Raw genomic sequence first — 22,427 nt, 5'->3', positions numbered from 1 at the left:
TTTTGTTCGGGGTGGTAACTGAAATGTGATTTAAAAATTCTCTGCATGTTTGCTAATTAATATGTGGATTGTTTCAGGTCTCTTCTGGGAGTTGTCCAGCCTCTGGAATTCTGGGAATTCTGTTGTCTACAGAAAACAGCCGATCTTTCTCTGCTCCTGTTTTGACCTCGGAAAAACGTCTCGCTGTTACATGTTTATCTTCCTTTACCCCACTGCATAAGCCAGAGAGATCCATCAGCCCAGATAGTAATGACAGCATTTCGGAGGAGCTGAATCACTTCAAGCCCATTGTCTGTTCTCCCTGCACGCCACCCAAGAGGCTTCCTGATGGCCGAGTCCTAAGTCCTGTCATCATAAAGTCAACTCCACGAAACCTGAGGAAGAGTCTCCAGAAGCCTACTACATATGAGGCTAGTCCATTGATTTTGAAAAAATGGGAGCAAGTCTTTCAGGATCGTCAGATGAAGAAGACTAGTTCCAAAGGCACCTTGACATCATCAGTTGATGGAAATTGTCCCAATGTAAATAATCCAGTGCCCTCCAGTAAGGAATTTACAGGTTCAAAGACTGAGTTAAATGTCACAGATGGTGATGGGTTTCGGAATACAGAATCTCTGGCTTCTAATAAAGAAATACTTTTGAACAATAGTTCTGTTAAGATTCCAGACCTTCCAGGTGGTGGTTTTCTCTCAAGTCCAAGCAGCACTAAAAATTTGCTTAAAAGGGATACAAACTTAAATGTTGGCACTAAGGATATAGTGACAGCCCCACTAACCACCAACATAAAGGCTGTTGCTAAGTGCAAGTGCATAGAAACCATTTCAGTGAAACCAATGTTAAAGCAGCCGTGCAAATACAATTCTCAGACTATTAACATACAGAATGGAAAGTGCTTCACGGCTGCTGAGAATATCAGCCCTGTGTTTTCTCTGCGCAGGGGTCAGAAGAGACTGTGTAAAACCAAACACTTGGAGCCGAATGGCTCCTTTAAGAGGTTAAAAGTGACTTGTTCAGAAAGTTGCAGCCAGAATTTTGAGCTTCTCTGGAGAGAGGCAGAGAAACGGCAGCAGGAGGAAGAGGACAAAGAGCTGGCATTAAAACTCCAACAGATGTTCGACAAAGAAACACGGACAGTAAACCGGTGTAAAGGCAGTCGCGATGAATATCCTTTGCGTTCTAAAAGCACTGCCAGCGCAAATTAGCACTTACATATTTTTCTGAGACAAAAAATGAATTATCCAAATGATCTACAGGAAGAACCTCCTATAATATATTTTTTTATACTTAAGCTGGTACTTGTAATTTCAAGCCCTAGAAACAGGGCTGCTCTTGAGTCTAGCAGACTCGCCAGATAACAAGACTGACGAAGGCAACAATGAGAATTGTTTCTTATCACTGCACTTGGTGTTTGTGTACATTACAGTTGCCTGTATAAAACTTACACTTCTGGAGGTTACCTATATTGTATCTCTGATTGCTGCAGTCTAAGTGATGTTGCTTGTTCTAATCAGGTCCCCTGCTTTCTGGCATTCCATTGAATTTCCTGTAAATGATGCCATTACCCTGTCACTGCAAGGGCTTTAAATGTATCTATGCATACTGCAGCCTTGGGGGCAAAATGTCTCTCCCTTCTCGCCAGCGAGGTAATTCCTAGCCTTTGAGGAAGTTTGAAATCTTATCTGCACCAGTTATTCAATAACCTGAATCACAGTTGTTTTGAGACTAACCCTGTTACTGCTCGTTTCCAATAACACAATAAACTTATCAGTGAATGCATGGTTAGTCTTTTACTAGACAGTTTCCCACTCCACCCAGCATTCAAGGTAGAAATGTCATGTTTCTGTTCTAGATTTGTTTTTTGTTTTTTTTTTGCGACAACACAGTAATAAATGTAGCCGTCTTGCTTGAAATGATTTAATGTAGTTTGTTTTGTTTTTGGAGCACAAAGCCGTGTGCAAGCAATAACTTTTTAACCCACAATTGGTTCCTTCTCCAAGTTTGAGAGACCCAATGTTCTGAAATGGTTCTTGCTTCACTCTGCTTCCCAGTGGAATAAACTCCAGTCTATGCAATTCTGGCTCCATTCATTTCTGTGTTGGCTCCAAATAAACACTTTAAGGGCACATGGGGGCACAGCATCTTAGGTGTGCGGATCCTCCTTGTTGCATCCAGTTATTTTTTGTTTTATTTTCTTTAGACTGGGAATAATGGGAATAGAGCGTTAATTTATCATTCAATGTGCCATTTTCCAAGCAGACTCCAGTATCACAATTGAGAGCATATGGGATTTCTTAAATGAATGTATATTGCACCTTTTGCTTATTATGGTGATCGTTACTCTACGATTGGAGTATAAAACTTTGAAATCCAGTATTATTGGTAATATTAGGGGAAGAAGACACATTATGTAATCAGTATTTATACTGTATTTGTCATGAAAAAAATGTATACCCACTATTGTCCTAAAATATTGCAGAGGTGATGCTACTTCTGTCCTTGTATGAGGGTGGTTTTGAGTGCTGGGGTGTGCCAAGTGCATTGTAAAGAAATGTTTTACTAGCACTTAAAGGGTTAATGGATTTAGATTGAGGTAATCCCATGGGCAGAGATGACACGTTTATATCAGAGTTTGACAAACTGTAGGAGCTAGCAAGCCATCACTCGAGCTCCTAAAATATAAATAATTATTGTCATCCCCTGAATTGGACACGGATCTTGTTCCAGATGTCACATTTTATAATTGGTATGGCTTTTTTTTTTTCTCCCTCTTCTTTTGAAATGGATTGAATGAGCACCCAGAAGCTGGGTAATGTGTGGCATTTTGGATCCTGTCTATTTAGGTTTATATCCAGTCTCCAAAGAAATGTATTTATCTTCCTGTGATGTGTAATCTGTATTTTTGCAGGTTTCTGTGCAGGAAATTTTCCTTATGATGACAGAATTCCACTAGTTGTCCTGGTGCCTTAAGTTGTACAGAGGGACTGGATGAATGATTGGAAAATTGAATGTAACCTTCTGAGCACTGGAATAGTGGAATTTCCCCTCTGGAGTTCATAGGGTTAATGTATAAATGGAAAACGATGCGTGTACGTGTAAAGCATATGCATTGTGTGGAGTATTTTGTATGTCCTCCCGCACTGTACAGTAATAAACTATAACGACCTGTCTCACTGCCTCTTGTTTGAAATGCCAATCGTGTTTAAAAATGATGTCCGTCTGCTGTGATGGTAGCACTGGAGCATGTGATCATAAGATCAGTTATTTGTGGTGGTAGAACATGGAAATCATTACTTTTAAAGACTAAGTACAATCGCCATTACAACTACAGTGTGTTGTGGTTTTGGTGTCAGGAGTCTGCCGGCACCATGAGTGTTTAGTCAAACTACTTTTCAAACAGTTTAACATTTTTATAGAGCCTTTGGATGCCCACAGTCCATTCTCGCCTATACAAATATTGCTAAAATGGAAGTTGTGATGCATTAGCGATATCAACTTTGGACGGAATTCATTGGCTCAGAGCGTCCGCTTCTGCATCTAAGCCATTTTATTCCTTAAGTTGAAAAAAACATTATATTGCTAATTCAGGAGGAGGAATACCTTTTTAGAGAGATCTGTGAAGATGGACCAGGCCGACGGGGAACATGGAGTCAAAATGTTGAAAAATAGTTTTAACAATTGGATTGCTTCAAGGGATCCATAACCATTCCAGCACACTTCAGTTGTTCTGGAGTGTTGGTTTTTACTATAACAATCTTACCATCCATGCCCTGTTTACCACTGTATTTTTTTGTACATTCAGTTTTCATTATTTTCAGTATTTCATCAATATTTATTGTTCATGTAGTGTTTTTTTTTTTTGGGTAATCTAATTTTGTTGGCAATCTATTCCGTTATTTACCCACCCTTGTCTTCCTCCATTTCTTACCCCCTCGAAGCAGTAAATGCTTTCACGTATGTTCTTTTCTCCACCCGCTTAACCGTCCAACATGGGGGGAAAACATTTTCACCAACCACTTCCCACCAACTCCCTCTACCTGTGAACTATGTTTCCAATTTACTTTACAGCATGCTTCTCCAGCTGTTTGAAGGCATTGGTAACATTCAGGGAATGAGGAGGTAGATGAGTGATGTCAATCATCCTGTAATTGTCTCTGTCCCTCCCCTCTGCTACCTCTTATCTCAACTCCCAATTTTAAAGGTACACTATAGTCACCAGAACAACTGTAGCTTAACCCCTTAAATCCGGAGGACGTAATATTACGCCCTGCAGGAACTGGCTCTAAACGCCGGCGGGCGTAGTATTACGTCCTTGCTTTTATTGCCGCCCACGTGGCCGGCGGTATTCTCCCGCTGCAGATCGCGGTCGGGGGGGGGGATGCCTGGCCCCCCAGGCAACCCCCCCTGTGGCTGGTGACCGCGATCTGCAGTCTCTGATCGCAGTGACAGGCTGTCACTGCGACCAGTATTCAGCATGTGTCAGCCGATTTCAAATCGGCTGACACATGCGGCCGGCGGCTTTCCCCTTCTGCAGATCGCGGTCGGGGGACTTACCTGGCCCCCCAGGCAGTCCCCCTGGGGTCAGTGACCGCGATCTGCTAAGTCTGAGATCGCAGTGACAGCCTGTCACTGCGATCTCAGAGCTCTCTGATCGCAGTGACAGCCTATATATTTATATCAAAATACACGTAGAACAAAATAATATATCATAATATATATCTATATACATAAATATATACGTATATATCACTATATATATACCTATATATAAATAAAAATATTTTAAAAAAATTATATATATATATACACATATGTGTATATATACACATATATTAATTCTACACATATATTTATGTAATAATTTTACATAATTAGGTATCCTAATTAATTACAATTAGCGGGACCTGCCTGACAACCCATGCTGAAACTATAGGGAATTGAATTTGCTAGCACTATATTTAACCCTATAACTTTCCAAGACACCATAAAACCTATACATGGGGGGTACTGTTTTACTCGGGAGACTTTGCTGAACACAGATATTAGTGTTTCAAAACAGTAAAATGTATTACAACGATGATATCACCAGTAAAAGTGAAGTTTTCTGCATTTTTCACGCACAAACAGCACTTACACGGACGATATTATTGCTGCAATACTTTTTACTGTTTTGAAATACAAATATTTGTGTTGAGCGAAGTCTCCCGAGTACAACAGTACCCCACATGTACAGGTTTTATGGTGTTTTCAAAAGTTACAGCGTCAAATATATAAGGCTTGTGTTTCATTATTTTCACATTAAAATTCACCAGATTGCTTACATTGCCTTTGTGGCCCTATGGTAGCCCAAGAATGAAAATTACCCCTATGATGGCATACAATTTGCAATAGTAGACAACCCAGGGTATTGCAAATGGGGTATGTCCTGTCTTTTTTAGTAGCCACTTAGTCACAAACACTGGCCAAAATTGGCGTTTTTTGCATTTTTCACACACAAACAAATACTAACGCTAACTTTGGCCAGTGTTTGTGACCAAATGGCTACTAAAAAGACTGGACATACCCCATTTGCAATACCTTGGGTTGTCTACTATTGCAAATGGTATGCCATTATGGGTGTAAATTTAATTCCTGGGCTACTATACAGTCTCAAAGGCAACATAACCAATCTGGCGAATTTCAATTTCAAATGTAACGTGCTATATTTGACCCTGTAACTTCCCAAAACACCATAAAACCTGTACATGGGGGTACTGTTTTACACGTGAGACATCGCTGAATACAAATATGTGTATTGTATTGCAGTAAAAGCAAACAGTATTTTGACATCCACAGTTAAAATGTCACATAGAACTAAAAAAAAAATTTTAAAATTCTTTTTTTCTCCCATTTTTTAATATATTTTTTATATTAAATTATGTTCCATACCTAAATATTTGATGTTAAATGAAAGCCCTGTTTCCCCTGAATAAAATGATATATAACAGGGGGGTGCATTTAATATGAAAGAGGTGAATTACGGTTGGACAGACATATAGCGCAAATGCCAGGTTTTGTTTACGTTTTGTTCTGTTCACAACTTGTACATTTGGCTGCGGTGTTAAGGGGTTAATGTAGTTCTGGTGAGTATAATCATTGCCTTTGTGTTTACATTGACCCTATGGACACCTCCAAGTGGCCACTGGAGGTGCTTTCTGGCTGAGTGCTGCACAGTAGGCAGCACTGCTGTTCAGCATCTCCACGCACTGCAGGAGGACGCTGAGTTTTCGTCATAGAGATGCATTCATTTCATGCATCTCTATGAGGAGGTGCTGATTAGCCAAAACCGTGTTTGGCCCCGCTCCCCTGCCGACTTTAGCCAATCCAATATTTTCCCCATGGGAAAGCATTTGGTTGGATAAAAATAGGCAATTCTGATTGTCACCAATGGGGCAGCGCCGGCAGACCTGCACGACGCTGGCAATATGGTGAGTTTTTTTTATTGCTTATAAGGGGGAGGTGCAAGCCACATTAATGATGGGTTTAGCACTATAGGGTCAGTAATACATGTTTGTGTTCCTGACCCTATAGTGTTCCTTTACCATTTAGAGTGTAAGTTTAAAGGGTTATCTAGCAAAGTACTTTGTATAAAAGAGAAGGCTATGTATCAGCTCACTATAGATTAAGGAACAGTGCCTCCATGTTAAAGCATTTTACATGGTGTAACACAACTTAAAAAATACAATCTTAAAATTAAAGTAATAGTGCTTTTATGTATATACTCTCAATGCATATCATATCTGCTCTATATCAAATAAAAATTATTAATTTGGCATTGCTATCAAAAACCTCAAATATATACTTTTCCTGTAGTCACCTCCAAAGATGCATCTGAAGTAGGGGGTGATGTGGGATAAATATAAACTGTTAAAGTGCACTATTACACCTATTCCTGTTTGAAGGTAATAGTGCCTGATAGATCATATTTATGAAACCAGAACAGAGGGGCTAGAGTCATATCCAAGGGGTCAAGTCTAGTGCCCCACCAACTGAAAATATGACCTGTTGCTGCTTCCTAAAAATGGTAAGAGGTAGTAAAATGGCCTGAAGTAGGTTTTTGAATAGCAGTGGCTTGTGAAAAGCTACAGACTTTGCTTATAGGCGCTTGTACTGTGGACTGTACAGACTTAAGCATACTCTGGTTCTCAATTATATATCACAATCACGCGAAATAGGCTGCAATGCAATGTTATTTTAACCTGTTACCTGTTGACCATTTAACCAGAATATTGCAAAAATAATGTGAAGGGAAAAAAGGAAAACCAACAAGATACAATAAAAGAATAATTTGTGGAGATATGCCTTTAAAAGATTAATACAATTGGAAAGAGAAGCGACAAAGTAACCACTAGTGACTAGCAACCATAAAGACTTCTGTCAGAAATTAACTGAGTGGATGAGGTCACGGGACATGACATTACAAGACACAACAAAGGAAATAAAAGCAAGTGGAAAAACAAAAAGAAAAAAATGCAACCAAACAGCAGCCAAGACCGTGGGAAGCTCATCCATCGGAAAACAAGAGAAATAAGGACATATAGGAAGAAAATCAGCAGCACAGTGACATGAGAACACAATAAGCTTGAACTTCACCCGAAGGTCCCAACAACTCTCAGTTTAGTAAATAAACCTGTCGGTTTTTAATCCGAAGACTTCATACATTCATTATTTTTATTTTTTTATAAATGAAGGAAAAATAATCTCCACCAATAATAATACCACTGCGCTCAGAATATACAGAAAATATATTTTATACTGATATAATTGTGGTTTATTGCATCCGGTTTACGAAGGGAACGTTCCATGATTGCTCAGCTTTCAATCGTCCATGTCTCCGATCCTTAAAGACATAATAAAACCGGATGATCTCCAGTACATAATCTGTGACTATGCAAAGGTTTATTACACCCCGCTTACTCTGTCCCTATATATTCCCCAGCTGTCGTTCAGCTTCTTGTAGCTTCTTTGCTGTCTCTTTGAGGCTGGTTTCCAGTTCGTTTGCTCTTTTCACAGTTTCTGTGTAGAATGACCTGTATTTATCCTGCAGCTGGTTCAATAGCTGTTGGGCGTTCTTGTATTCCTTGCTTGAGTTTTCATTTTGTAAATCAGATTCTGCGTAATCAAAGCAGAAAAAAAACTGTTCTCAAAATCTGCCCATAGGTGGCACCACTTAAAATAATAACATTATGTTTTATTTACATTGTTATAGGGACACTTCAAGCACCATAACCACCACAGCCTAATGGTTTCTGTGTTAAGGTAGGGATATAGAAAAGGCTCCTCAGCCAAAAACTTATCTTCTAGGGCATTAAGATAGGTATAGGGCACACAATGTTATTCCAGGGAATGGCAGATGCTAGCCATGCACTAATTGCTTTATTATTATTTTGTATTTATATAGTGCCCATGTATACTGCAGCGCTGTACAATAGAGATGTTAGAAATTGTATACATACCTAGTGCTTTCTCTGTTACGTGCCTTTGTTCTCTCATATTTATTATTATATCCTTTACCAATTCCTTCTTAGTCTTCCGAAATGACAGGAGTGGATCTTTACCAAGCTGAAAAGAAATCCAGTCAATATGTCATATTCAAACAGAGAAAAGTATACACACTAGAGATGTATATAGTGAAAAACGTATAACTGGAAGTGATCCCAGGTGTACCTCACAAACACCTAAACAATATACAACCAAACAGAGTGGAAAACACCCAGAATATGTAAAAATATATATAAAACAAGTTAAACAACCTGAAATCAGGTAAATATCCGTGGATATAATCTGTGTAAAAAAAAAAATCAAAAGGCTGCGTAGCGTAATACAGTTTTAAATGGAGTGTGTGATAGATGTGGTAATGAGTACACTCACAAACAAACGTGAAATCAGGCTTCTCACCCTCTCTGAGGAAGTCCCATATTTTACTGGACGAAACGCGTTGGATTTTCTTCTCCTTATGGACTTTTGATTTATGTTCTTTTATTTTGTATTTTATTATTTACCTGTATTTGGCAGTTCCATATACCTGCTCCTGGATTTCTGACCACGCTGTACAGGAGTTCCATGTTATATGGAGACATGCTCTTCTTAATATTCCTATGTGTAAGTGCGACCAATAAATGTGATTTTGTATTTTTATAAGAAACTTCACTATATCTGATTTCCTTTATTTACATATATTCCATCGGATGATATTTCAAGTTCATATTCATCATACATCATATTATCCCTTAGAGGGTGAGAAGCCTTTTGATTTTTTTTACACAGATTATATCCACGGATATTTACCTGATTTCAGGTTGTTTAACTCGTTTTATATTTATTTTTACGTATTCTGGGTGTTATCCAATATGTCATATTACCTTATAATCGGGGTTAGAAAAAAAATACAAGGTTAATCCAGTTTGATATAAACCAGGGTTTTGCTCTGTACAGAGGGACCCTAATCACGGGCATATTGCTAATGTGTAACTTTTCCAGCAGTCTCATCTAATCTATACCATCCCGTAAAAATGGACATTAATAATAATGTGCATCACACTGTATTATCTCTGATGATGATCACAACAATTCGTCTGCAGCATATGACTGGGACTGTGCTCAGCATTAGTCTGAGATTGGGACTGTGCTCAGCATGAGACTGAGACTGTGTCATTCATGCGATTGGGACTGTCCCCACCTGAGACTGGGATGCTTGCCATTAATGCAATTGGGACTGTGCTCAGCATGAGACAGGGACTGTGCCATTCATGCGATTGGGACTGTGCTCAGCATGAGACAGAGATTGGGACTGTGCCATTCATGCAATTGGGACTGAGACTGAGATTGGGACTTCCGCATTAGACTGAGATTGGGACTGTGCTCAGCATGAGACTCAGATTGGGATTGTGCCCACCATGAGACTGGGGCTGTGCCATTCATGCAATTGGGACTGTGCTCAGCATGAGACTGAGATTGGGACTGTGCCATTCATGCAATTGGGACTGAGACTGAGATTGGGACTTCCGCATTAGACTGAGATTGGGACTGTGCTCAGCATGAGACTCAGATTGGGATTGTGCCCACCATGAGACTGGGGCTGTGCCATTCATGCAATTGGGACTGTGCTCAGCATGAGACTGAGATTGGGACTGTGCCATTCATGCAATTGGGACTGTGCCATTCATGCAATTGGGACTGTGCCCACCATGAGACTGAGATTGGGACTGTGCTCTGCATTAGACTGAGACTGTTCCTTAGCATGAGACTGAGATTGGGATTGTGCCCACCATGAGATTAGGACTGTGCCATTCATGCAATTGGGACTGTGCTCAGCATTAGTCTGAGATTGGGACTGTGCTCAGCATTAGTCTGAGATTGGGACTGTGCTCAGCATGAGACGGAGACTGTGTCATTCATGCGATTGGGACTGTCCCCACCTGAGACTGGGATGCTTGCCATTAATGCAATTGGGACTGTGCTCAGCATGAGACAGAGACTGTGCCATTCATGCGATTGGGACTGTGCTCAGCATGAGACAGAGACTGTGCCATTCATGCGATTGGGACTGTGCTCAGCATGAGACTGAGATTGGGACTGTGCTTCACATTAGACTTAGCATGGGACTGTGCCCCCACTGAGACTGTGCCCAGCATGACTCAGATTGGGACGGTGCCAGTCATGCGATTGGAAGTGTGCTCAGTATGAGACTGGGATTGTGCCAGTCATGTGATTGGGAGGGTTATTGCATGAGACTGAGATTGGAACTGTGCCCACCATGAGACTGGGACTGTGCCAGTCATGCCATTAAAAGTGTGCTCAGTATGAGACTGGGATTGTGCCAGTCATGTGATTGGGAGGGTTACTGCATGAGACTGAGATTGGAACTGTGCCCACCATGAGACTGGGACTTTACTATATGCTCTGTGTAGAGGTAGAAGTCACCTACGAGAAGTGCTGGGCATAATCGCACATAAGGTGCATTCACAACTGGCGTACGTCCTAGCATCTCACAATGTTACTGGTGGTGATGTGAGATTTTTCAATTGCGCATGCAGTCATGTATGAAAAAAAATAATCATATTTACCTACTCTTTCTGCCTGCAACAGAGACAAAGCCTTTCAATGAGACAGATTTCTCTTTAAAAATATTTCTAATAAAACATCCATCTTTCAGGCTGGTGAACCACAAAGCATAGCGCCCCCTGCTGCTTCATTAAATCCTGAATGCGGTCATCTATAACCAATCATCAAATAACAATAGAATGTGACGGCAGATAAGAACCATTCGGCCCATCTAGTCTGCCCAGTTTTCTAAATACTTTCATTAGTCCCTGACCTTATCTTATAGTTAGGATAGCCTTATGCCTATCTCACGCATGCTTAAACTCCTTTACTGTGTTAACCTCTACCACTTCAACTGGAAGGCTATTCCATGCATCCACTACCCTCTCAGTAAAGTAATACTTCCTGATATTATTTTTAAACCTTTGTGCCTCTAATTTAAGACTATGTCCTCTTGTTGTGGTAGTTTTTCTTCTTTTAAATATAGTCTCCTCCTTTACTGTGTTGATTCCCTTTATGTATTTAAATGTTTCTATCATATCCCCCCTGTCTCGTCTTTCCTCCAAGCTATACATGTTAAGATCCTTTAACCTTTCCTGGTAAGTTTTATCCTTCAATCCATGAACCAGTTTAGTAGCCCTTCTTTGAACTCTCTCTAAGGTATCAATATCCTTCTGAAGATAGGGTCTCCAGTACTGTGTACAGTACTCCAAGTGAGGTCTCACCAGTGTTCTGTACAATGGCATGAGCACTTCCCTCTTTCTACTGCTAATACCTCTCCCTATACAACCAAGCATTCTACTAGCATTTCCTGCTGCTCTGTTACATTGTCTGCCTACCTTTAAGTCATCAGAAATAATCACCCCTAAATCCCTTTCCTCAGATGTTGAGGTTAGGACTCTATCAAATATTCTGTATTCTGCCCTTGGGTTTTTACGTCCAAGATGCATTATCTTGCACTTATCCACATTCAGGGCCGCCATCAGGGGGTGACAACCATAACGGTTGTCACGGGCCCGGCCGCCCGGGCCCCACGTGTAGCGCATGCTGATGGGGCCCATCGGGTGGCACACTCACTTAGGGCCACCCCATGGGCCCTGTATCTTCAGGGGCCCGGTCAGCGCTGCGGCCGTGCAATAGCGCGACCGGGCCCCTTAAAAAAAAATCCCAACCGCAAAGTACTGCTGGGAGGAAGTGGCCGTCACTTCCTCCCAGCTCCCTCCCCTCAGCACCGCGCGGGAGGCAAGAAGGACAGGCCTGCAGCCCGCAGGAGCCACGCCGACTCCCATCAGCCACAGCCTTCCACCTGCAAAAAAAGGTAAGAAAAATTAGCTGTATTTGTGTATGTATGTCTGTGTGTATGTCAGAATGTCTGTGTGTATGTTAGAATGTCTGTGTGTATGTTAGAATGTCTGTGTGTATGTTAGAATGTCTGTGTGTATGTTAGAATGTCTGTGTGTGTATGTTAGAATGTCTGTGTGTATGTTAGAATGTCTGTGTGTATGTTAGAATGTCTGTATGTATGTTAGAATGTCTGTATGTATGTTAGAATGTCTGTACGTATGTCAGAATGTCTGTGTGTATGTTAGAATGTCTGTGTGTATGTTAGGATGTCTGTACGTATGTCAGTATGTCTGTGTGTATGTTAGAATGTCTGTGTGTATGTTAGAATGTCTGTGTGTATGTTAGGATGTCTGTATGTATGTCAGAATGTCTGTATGTATGTTAGAATGTCTGTGTGTATGTTAGAATGTCTGTATGTATGTTAGAATGTCTGTATGTATGTTAGAATGTCTGTATGTATGTTAGAATGTCTGTGTGTATGCCAGAATGTCTGTATGTATGTCAGTAAGTCTGTGTGTATGTCAGTATGTCTGTACGTATGTCAGTATGTCTGTACGTATGTCAGTATGTCTGTACGTATGTCAGTATGTCTGTACGTATGTCAGTATGTATGTAAGAATGTCTGTATGTCAGTATGTCTGTACGTATGTCAGTATGTATGTAAGAATGTCTGTATGTCAGTATGTCTGTACGTATGTCAGTATGTCTGTGTGTATGTCAGAATGTCTGTACGTATGTCTGTGTGTATGTCAGAATGTCTGTGTGTATGTCAGAATGTCTGTGACTGTCTGTGTGTGTATGTCAGTATGTCAGTATGTCTATATGTATGTATGCCAGTATGAATTAATGTATGTCTGTGTGTACGTATGTGATGTCGGTGTATGTGTGTGTAAGTCCTCATGCATGTGTGTCTGTATGTATGTATGTTAGTATGTGTCTATCTGTCACTATGTATGCCTGTGTGTCTGTATATGTGTGTATGTCTCAGTATGTGTGTGTCAGTACGTATGCCTATATGCGTGTATTTCTGTTTCAGTATGTGTGTCTGTTAGTATGTATTTTTTTTGTGTGTGTGTGTGTCTGTGTCCTTTTGTATCAGTGTGTGTTTTTGTGTCTGTGTGTATTCCTGTGGGCGGGATTTGGAGGCGGACCCTGTGGGCGGGATTGGAGGCGGGCCCCAGGGGGCCCAGACCCTGAGCTAAGTTAGGGGCCCCAAAATTTCTGGTGGCGGCCCTGTCCACATTAAATGTCAGTTGCCACAACTCTGACCATTTTTCTAGTTTACCTAAATCATTTTCCATTTGGCTTATCCCTCCTGGAACATCAACCCTGTAACATATCTTAGTATCATCCGCAAAAAGACACACCTTACCATCAAGACCTTCTGCAATATCACTAATAAAAATATTAAAGAGAATGGGTCCAAGTACAGATCCCTGAGGTACCCCACTGGTGACAAGCCCAAGCTTCGAATATACTCCATTGACTACAACCCTCTGTTGCCTGTCACTCAGTCACTGCCTCACCTATTCAACAATATTGGAATCCAAACTTAAAGATTGCAGTTTATTGATAAGCCTTCTATGTGCAACAGTGTCAAAAGCCTTACTGAAATCTAGGTAAGCAATGTCTACTGCACCACCCTGATCTATAATTTTAGTTACCCAATCAAAAAAATCAATAAGATTAGTTTGGCATGATCTCCCTGAAGTAAACCCATGTTGTCTCTGATCTTGAAATCCATGTGTTTTTAGATGTTCAACAATCCTATCCTTTAACATGGTTTCCATCACTTTCCCCACTACTGAAGTAAGGCTTACTGGCCTATAGTTGCCCGACTCCTCCCTATTACCTTTCTTGTGAATGGGCACAACATTCGCTAACTTCCAATCTTCTGGGACTACTCCTGTTATCAATGATTGGTTAAATAAATCTGTTAATGGTTTTGCTAGTACACCACTAAGCTCTTTTAATAGCTTTGGGTGTATTCCATCAGGTCCCATTGACTTATTTGTCTTTACTTTTGACAGTTGAAATAGAACCTCTTCCTCTGTAAACTCACGTGTAATAAATGACTCATTTATCCTTTTTCTTAACTGAGGTCCCTTTCCTTAATTTTCATCTGCAAATACCGAACAAAAATATTCATTGAGGCAGTCAGCTAGACCTTTATCCTCATCTACATACCTTCCTTCTTTTGTTTTTAATCTAACTAATCCTTGTTTTACTTTTCTTTTCTCAAATGTGAGATTTTCTTACTGATTTAATATAAAAGGGGATTATTTTGAACCTACAACAAGATAAATTTTCCTATCGGAAATTTGAGAGAGTAGGAAGCGATCCTCAGTTCCCACCTCTTTCTACAATGAAACCAGAAAGTGTTTGAGAGCCTCTGGTCTAGGTCTTAGAAAATTCACATATTATCCACAGCTCAACTATGTCCTTGAATACAGCCCTTACCTTGATCCGGCCAGTGTGCTTTGGCAAGCAATGGTCCTCATGTTCATGTAAAACCTGTAATATTCAATCATTTGTCTTTCAGTGCTTATAACTGGAACCCAGTGCTTATAACTGGAAACATTAGTGTCAATTTCAATTCAGCTGTGTTTATGATTGCCATATCCCTTTATCAATAAATGCATTAGTATTCTATGTTTCTTTACGTTGCAAGCATTAGCGGTCATAAAGTCACTAATTAGCCTCATCGTGTTGAGCGGCTCTTCCCATGAATCTATAGACCGTCAAACACGACCTGTACACTAAACATCATTATATAGTATCAAATTGTGATGATTAAAAAAAGGCAGCTTTAAATGAGATCCTCTTTTTTAATTGATTTAGATGCATGCAAAAATATAAAAAAGAAAAATAGAGAGAGCTCAACATTTCCCCCATTTGCTGCATATCTGCAGCTTCACCAAGGGACCAGAAAATGTCCAAGACTCCTTAGCCAATATTTTTTAACGGGAGCGCTGCCCTCAATTTAATATTTCTGGATAAGCTTTTAAAATAATTTGATATTTGGGGCGTGGCCTGACTCCGCATGGAAGCAGTCGCATAATCTGAGCGCTCCGCCATTCCGTGGACTAACACAGCGTGTAACACAGCATTACACCGCCAAAACACGACTGAAAACCGAGGAGAGCTCAGGGGAAGTCATGTCGACTAAGTCAACGAAAAAAATGAAGCAGAGAACCCTTCACTCGCACCTCACAACGGGCCGAAGTGACAGCCAAGATGGCGCCGACGACCGTAGCCCCACAGCTATAGACTGCGAACCGGGTGAGTGTCCAGATCCAACGGACCCCCCCTGTACCCAACCGGCCACGGATGCCTCCGTGAGCCACATGCTGCAGTCCCTGCAGTCCATTCTCCGTTCAGATTTCTCTAAAATGGCGGCGGACGTCAGGGCAGACATCCAGGCCCTAGGGGACAGGACGGCGCATTTAGAGGAGGCGACAGAAGGGCTAAGGGAAGCCCACAACGACTTAGCAGAAGCACATACTGCATTGCAGCAAAAGGTACAATACTTAGAAGGGAAAATAGCAGACAATGAGGACAGAGACAGAAGAAACAACATAAGATTGAGGGGGGTGCCTGAGGAAGTGGGCCCACAAGACCTGCCTAAATTTGTACAGGACATGTTTAAGGCACTCATCCCAGAGTTAGAGGCCTCAGACCTCCGGCTAGACCGCACGCACAGACTGCCTAAGCCTAAACACCTGCCTTCCTCCACACCAAGGGACGTAATCACCAGAGTCCACTACTTTACAGTGAAAGACCAAATCATGCAGGCCTCCAGGAAGCACCCTCCGCTGCCGCAACAGTTTGCAGAAATCAAGTTGTTCATTGATCTATCTGCAGCGACTATGTTCAAGAGAAGAGAATTTGCACCGATAACCCTTGCTTTACGATCGGCTAACATCCCTTACAAATGGGGATTCCCAACGAAATTAATACTTAAGAGGAATGGAACTGACAAGATAATCTCCACGCCACGTGACGGCGCGAGACTACTCAAAGAATGGGACATTCCTATACCACCACCGCCAGGCAGCTCCAGATCCCCGACGACATCACCACCCCGAAAGCAGACGAAAGGCCACAACTCGCTCCCTTGGCACAACATGAACATTCCAGAAATATACCAGCGGCACGACGACAACTTGGGGCGCACCGTTCCTGCCCATCGTTGATAAACCACAGATATGTATATGTTAACAGAGACTATATACGCAAATCCCCCCTGTGCACCCTCATACCTGTCTTCACTTTAATGGTGTCGCACAGCCGAGAGTCCACACGAGGCGGCTGATTATACATGATTGTTACAACTATTAGTTAGATATTATTATAATACTGAATATTTTGCTTTCTCTACGACCTGTGATTTCTGATACCGAGTGTTACCAGTGGAGCACACCCACTAATTTGAGTTATCATTATTTTAGCTTTTCCCCACGTGTGCATACCCCATTAGTAACGCTACGACAGCACCCACGGTACCCCACAAGGCTTAAGAACTAAGCCACTTTATTACCCGTCAGCAGATTTCTGCACCAGCCACCTGGCTATCGGGCTTGTATATAGTTCACGTTTTTCTGTTATATAGTGCTACCTAACCCTCCCCCCCCCCCCCCCACCAGTGTCGCCACCACACTCCGACGGCGCTGTCACAAAGCTCAGGTAGACAACGAACCTAAAATTCACACTGGTGACATGTCCCTCAAGGTACTTTCTCTTAATGTAAAAGGGCTAAATACACCCAATAAGAGGAGATTGGCACTGCTAGAGGCCAAAAATCAGAAGGCGCATGTCGTTTTTTTCCAAGAAACCCACTTTAAATGGGGATCTCGCCCCAGATTCAACTCACCCTGGTTTCCTATAGACCATCACTCCTGCTATTCCACAAAAAAAAGAGGAGTGTCCACTTTAATTAGCAAACAAACTACTTTTGAACTGATCCGAAAAATCACTGATAAAAAAGGTAGATACCTGATAATTCAATGCCATCTCAACAATAACCCCTTCACCTTAATGAACATATATGGGCCTAACGAGAACCAAGAGGAGTTTATGTCTAGAATGTTTGCATTATTGAACCTGTATAAATTTGGGGAGGTAATACTTGGAGGCGACACAAATTTTCTTCTAGATAGCTTTAGAGACTCATCAGCCTCGAAAACAGTGGCAACGACCACCTCCAAGAGGAGGCTCATACAGTCACGTAACATTCAAGAAGTCTTAGCAACACATGACTTTGTAGACCCTTGGCGAATCACACACCCCTCTGAAACAGATTACACCTGCTACACTGCGGTGCATAACAGCTACTCCAGGATAGACAGGTTCCTAATAAAGACCACATCCCTCACAAAAATTCTGGACACAGAAATAGGAGACATCACGTGGTCAGACCACGCTCCTATCACATTAACACTCAAAGAGAGATTCCCTAATACAGGCCAAACATCTTGGAGGCTGGACAACCAATTGCTAACACAACCACACATAGTCAAACAAATAACAACAGACCTCCAGAACTATTTTACAGACAACGATCAACAGGACATTAACTCAGACTACGTCTGGTTAGCTCATAAAGCGGTCATTAGAGGAAGCTTTATAAAACACGCTAGCCATACCAAAAAAGTACGGCAAACACAATACTTGACTATAGTCAATGAGATTAAAACTCTCACACACGAGAACAAACGATCACCCAATAACACTCTACAGAGAAAACTATTGGCACTCCAATCCCAGTTGAGGGATATTGAACTGGCTAAAACTACCTACCTTTTACAAAAATCAAAACACAAATTCTTCGCAGCAGGGAACAGGGCGGGAGCCAAATTAGCAGCACAAATAAAACAAAAAAACGTCGCCTCCAGAATTGCCTACCTACAGGATAGCAATAACCACAAAATTATTGACCCTCAGGGGATAGTAAATGCCTTTGCAAAGTACTATGGTCAACTATATAACCTTCAACACGAAGGAACAACTATAGTCCCGACAAACACAGACATAGACAACTTCCTATCGGACCTACATCTACCCTCACTGAACCCAACCGCAATAGAGGCCTTGCAGAAGCCTATATCACTGGACGAAATCTCGGCAGTGATCAAGGCGTTGCCCACAGGCAAGTCACCAGGACCTGACGGTCTCACGAATACTTACTACAAGCAGTTTGCAGCTGTCCTCTCACCTCACCTGCTAAAATTATATAGGCAGGGTAGCAACAAAGGTGCATTACCAGAAGAAACTCTCCTGGCCCACATCTCCACACTCCCTAAACCCGGGAAGCCACCTACACAGTGTAAAAATTTCAGACCCATATCATTGCTGAATGGAGATGCCAAAATATACGCCAAAATACTTAGCAACAGAATAGCCCCCTTCCTCACGCAACTAGTGCATAACGACCAATCAGGGTTTGTCCGCGGCCGACAAGGCTCGGATAACACCCGACGCATTCTAAACACGTTGGCATGTATGGATAAGAGCAACACAGAGGGCCTTCTCCTTGCGCTGGACGCGGAGAAGGCCTTCGATCGCCTCAATTGGACATACATGTCTAGGGTCTTAGAAGAATATGGGTTCCCACCAGAAATGATCACAAGTATCAATGCACTGTATAGCACGCCAGCTGCCAAGGTTTCTAGTGGAGGCTTCATCTCGGACAAATTCCATATCACCAATGGGACACGCCAGGGCTGCCCTTTATCCCCCCTCCTATATATACTGTCCCTAGAACCTTTGGCCCAAAAGATCCGCAGTCATCAAAACATCAAAGGAATACGAATACTAGGCCAAGACCACAAATTGGCTCTATTCGCCGATGATGTCCTAGTGACGTTAACAGACCCGGAACATTCACTGCCCCACCTGGTACATACCCTTAAAGACTTTGGCCTGGTTTCCCACTATAAATTAAATCAGGACAAGACCCAGGCATTACCAGTTAACCTGCCTTCAGGCCGCATAACGGCTCTAAAAGACAAACACCAATTCGATTGGAGGTCATCCTCCCTTACATATTTGGGGGTTAAAATTGCGCCTTCAGTTGACAAAACTGCCCGCATAAATCTTTCAACTCTTCCCAACATGTGCAAAAAGGAGACACTGAGATGGAAACATACACATATCTCTTGGTTGGGAAGGATTAACGCCTTCAAAATGACCATACTGCCCAAGATCCTATACATCTTTCGCATGCTTCCCCTAAAGATAGCACAACCCATACTCAAAACCCTACAAAAAATATGTAACGCCTTTATATGGGACAATAAAAGACCTAGGATCCCTGCCAAACTCCTGTACACACAAGTCAAACAAGGGGGGGTGGGGTTACCGAATATAGCCCAATACTACAAAGCGTCAGCGCTAACAGCCGGGATCCTTCTACACTCCCCTAAAGGAGAATTAAGCTGGGTAGATATGGAGAACAAACAGGTTCCGGGAGGGAACATGGTTGACACCCTGTGGACACCCAAACACCTAAGACCCCCCGGACTAGCCCTGTACCCAACCACCACTCTCACACTCAGCATCTGGGACACGTTCATGTCCTCACTAGGATGTAAAACCTTATATCACGTCAGGGCACCACTATCGGCTCTAAAAGCCACTTCACCGCACCTACCTCTAAACAGGTGGGTTAAAGCTGGTATCACCAACATACAACACCTGCTGGAGGACAGGGAGGTTATACAGTTCGCTGACATACAAGCGAAATGGCACCTACCACCGGTGGAACTATTCACATACCTCAGACTTAAAGGTACCATACTGACTCACGTACAAAAACAAGACGATACCCGTGAGAAAAACCCTTTGACAGAGGGAATTATAGAAAGATGCTGGGCCGTACCAAGCAAGCCCAAGACTATCTCCCTCTGCTATAAAATGTGGGAAGAAGTAGTCCCCCGTCAAACTCCCCAGTGTAAAAAGCAATGGGAGGAAGATTGCTCCCTCAATTTATCCAATGAAGATTGGGTTCAGGCCCTCAATGGTCTCTCTAAACTCACTAAATGCTACACACACATTGAAGCACATAGAAAACTGCTCTACAGATGGTACCTGACACCACTGAGACTACACAAAATTTACCCTACTGTGCTGCCAACGTGCTGGAGGTGCTCCAAGGAGATGGGAACTTTTTTCCACATATGGTGGTCGTGCCCAGTGATTCAGCCCCTCTGGACAGAAGTCCGGAGTTTGCTGGAGGCGCTGGGTATAGGGAGCCTCACCCCGAATCCCCAAATGTACCTCCTGCTTATATTCCCGACCAGGATTCCTAGGGAACACAAGCAAATTAGTGCTCTCATAATATTGGCTGCTAGGAACCTTATAGCAACTAACTGGAAATCACAAGCCTGCCCATCCAGGTCTCAGTTATGGGACAAGATCCAACAATATCAGATTTATGAGAGCATATCAGCGCACCAAAGTGCAGACACACAACGGTTCGAAACCGCATGGCAACCATGGCGGACAATATATGCTAAAGTATTGAACAAACAAAACCTGTAACGAATGCTCTGACAGATAACTTATCAGGTTACTACCAATGTGCATGGCCATACCATGAGATGTAAGGACACTGACCCACCACTGCTCAACCCTACCTATCCCTTCACCCCTCCTTGCCCTGTAGGCCTTCTCTCCCCTACTACCACCCCACTGTGTCATCCCAAATTGTATAGTAAGGAAGAATTTGTATCTTATTTCTGTATAACACCTTCGCATATTGTAAAACTTGCTGAAATATGTAATCTCGTACCCCCCCCCTTTTCTTTTCTGTACCCCATAACTTGCAAAACAATAAAAAGTTATATGAAAAAAAAAAATAATTTGATATTTTTGGATAAGCTGTAGAAAAAATTTTTTTTTTTAAATATCAAAAATAGATCATATATAATAAAAAAACATACATCAATATAATAAAACAAATCTAAAAAATAAATATTCTCCCAAATATTATTTCAATTTAAAAGTTTACCCAAAAATATTAAATCATTTGAGAAGCTTATCCAGAAATAATACAAATAGAGTCCACTGTGTTTATCCCATGTGGTCCTGCTCAGCAGCAGTTTGATGGATATGTAGCTCAGTAGTTTCATTCATTAAAAGTCATGAATAAATCTTGTATGTAAGATAGAAGATGATGCTGTGCTTCAGGGAATATAGAAAAACGAAATCCAACAATCTGTCGAATATGCTGTGCATTATTCTCAGTCAGGGATATTAACTCAAAAACTTATACAATGACACGAAAAGTGCCTGGAATTCAAACTGATTTCAACGTGAGCCTCAAAATTTAGGCTAAACTAAATTAGAAAAAGGATCCATGTTAATTCTTGTTGTTTTCCGTTTTGCTATTTGTTTTTACATCTAAAATTCTCTTTGAATGCAGTTTGAAATCAAATTCTCACTTTATGGAATAACCATGTGAATTGTTACGAATTCAAAGTGAATTTGACATTTTAGCTCCAAATAGTTGAAATGGAAACATTCTCTCCGTTTGATTCATATTCAATTCATATCCAGGGCTATTCACTAAACGCAAGCGGGCCTGCTAATTTAGGATTCTAGCCGAGTTGGAAAATGTCTCTAGTTAAGCACTTTGTTCTTGAATCTTTGGATTTGTTTTTTTAATCCACTGTGATTCACAGTTTTTAGTGAATAAACTCAAGAATTTAAACAAATTACATTTGAATAACAAAATCAATGTTTAAATATATTCCTAAAATAAATGCCTTTTGATTTCTCTTGGTGGTTTTCCCAGTCTTTACTAACATATGGTAATATAGGAAGAAGCCAGGAAATAAATTATTTAAAAAAAAAATATTTTTTTTTAGATACTTTGTGTCACAGTGTATTACCCCAACACGCAGAGTTCAGGACAGCAAGGAACAAGACTAGGATATAACGTATTGCCGGACTAAACGTCAGACAGAGATAAAGTGTAAACAGAGACGAGACAAGGTCAGGGT

The 22,427-nt window shown here is 41.5% G+C and overlaps 2 protein-coding genes across 3 annotated transcripts in view; one reads left to right on the top strand and one right to left on the bottom strand.

Annotated features, from left to right (window-relative positions):
• RNF169 (ring finger protein 169) overlaps window positions 1-3,166 on the top strand; it is a 36,716-nt gene extending 33,550 nt beyond the window's left edge. For both annotated transcript variants that reach the window (XM_063432005.1, XM_063431996.1), the window contains exon 5: window positions 78-3,166. In XM_063432005.1, coding sequence (XP_063288075.1) covers window positions 78-1,202 — 1,125 coding nt within the window. In that variant the 3' untranslated portion in view covers window positions 1,203-3,166. The remainder of the gene's footprint in view (window positions 1-77) is intronic.
• A 4,654-nt stretch (window positions 3,167-7,820) lies between these two features.
• Window positions 7,821-22,427, bottom strand: part of XRRA1 (X-ray radiation resistance associated 1) — a 63,873-nt gene continuing 49,266 nt past the window's right edge. The window contains exons 17-18 of the mRNA XM_063431961.1: window positions 8,493-8,598; window positions 7,821-8,148 (exon numbers count right to left, since the gene is read on the bottom strand). Of these exons, the coding sequence (XP_063288031.1) occupies window positions 7,961-8,148; window positions 8,493-8,598 (294 nt within the window). The 3' untranslated portion in view covers window positions 7,821-7,960. The remainder of the gene's footprint in view (window positions 8,149-8,492; window positions 8,599-22,427) is intronic.

This window comes from Pelobates fuscus, chromosome 1, assembly GCF_036172605.1.
Source record: "Pelobates fuscus isolate aPelFus1 chromosome 1, aPelFus1.pri, whole genome shotgun sequence".
In the NCBI taxonomy this organism is placed as follows: Eukaryota; Metazoa; Chordata; class Amphibia; order Anura; family Pelobatidae; genus Pelobates; species Pelobates fuscus.
Note: the sequence above shows the minus strand (reverse complement) of the source record. Positions and strands in the feature narration are given on the sequence as shown.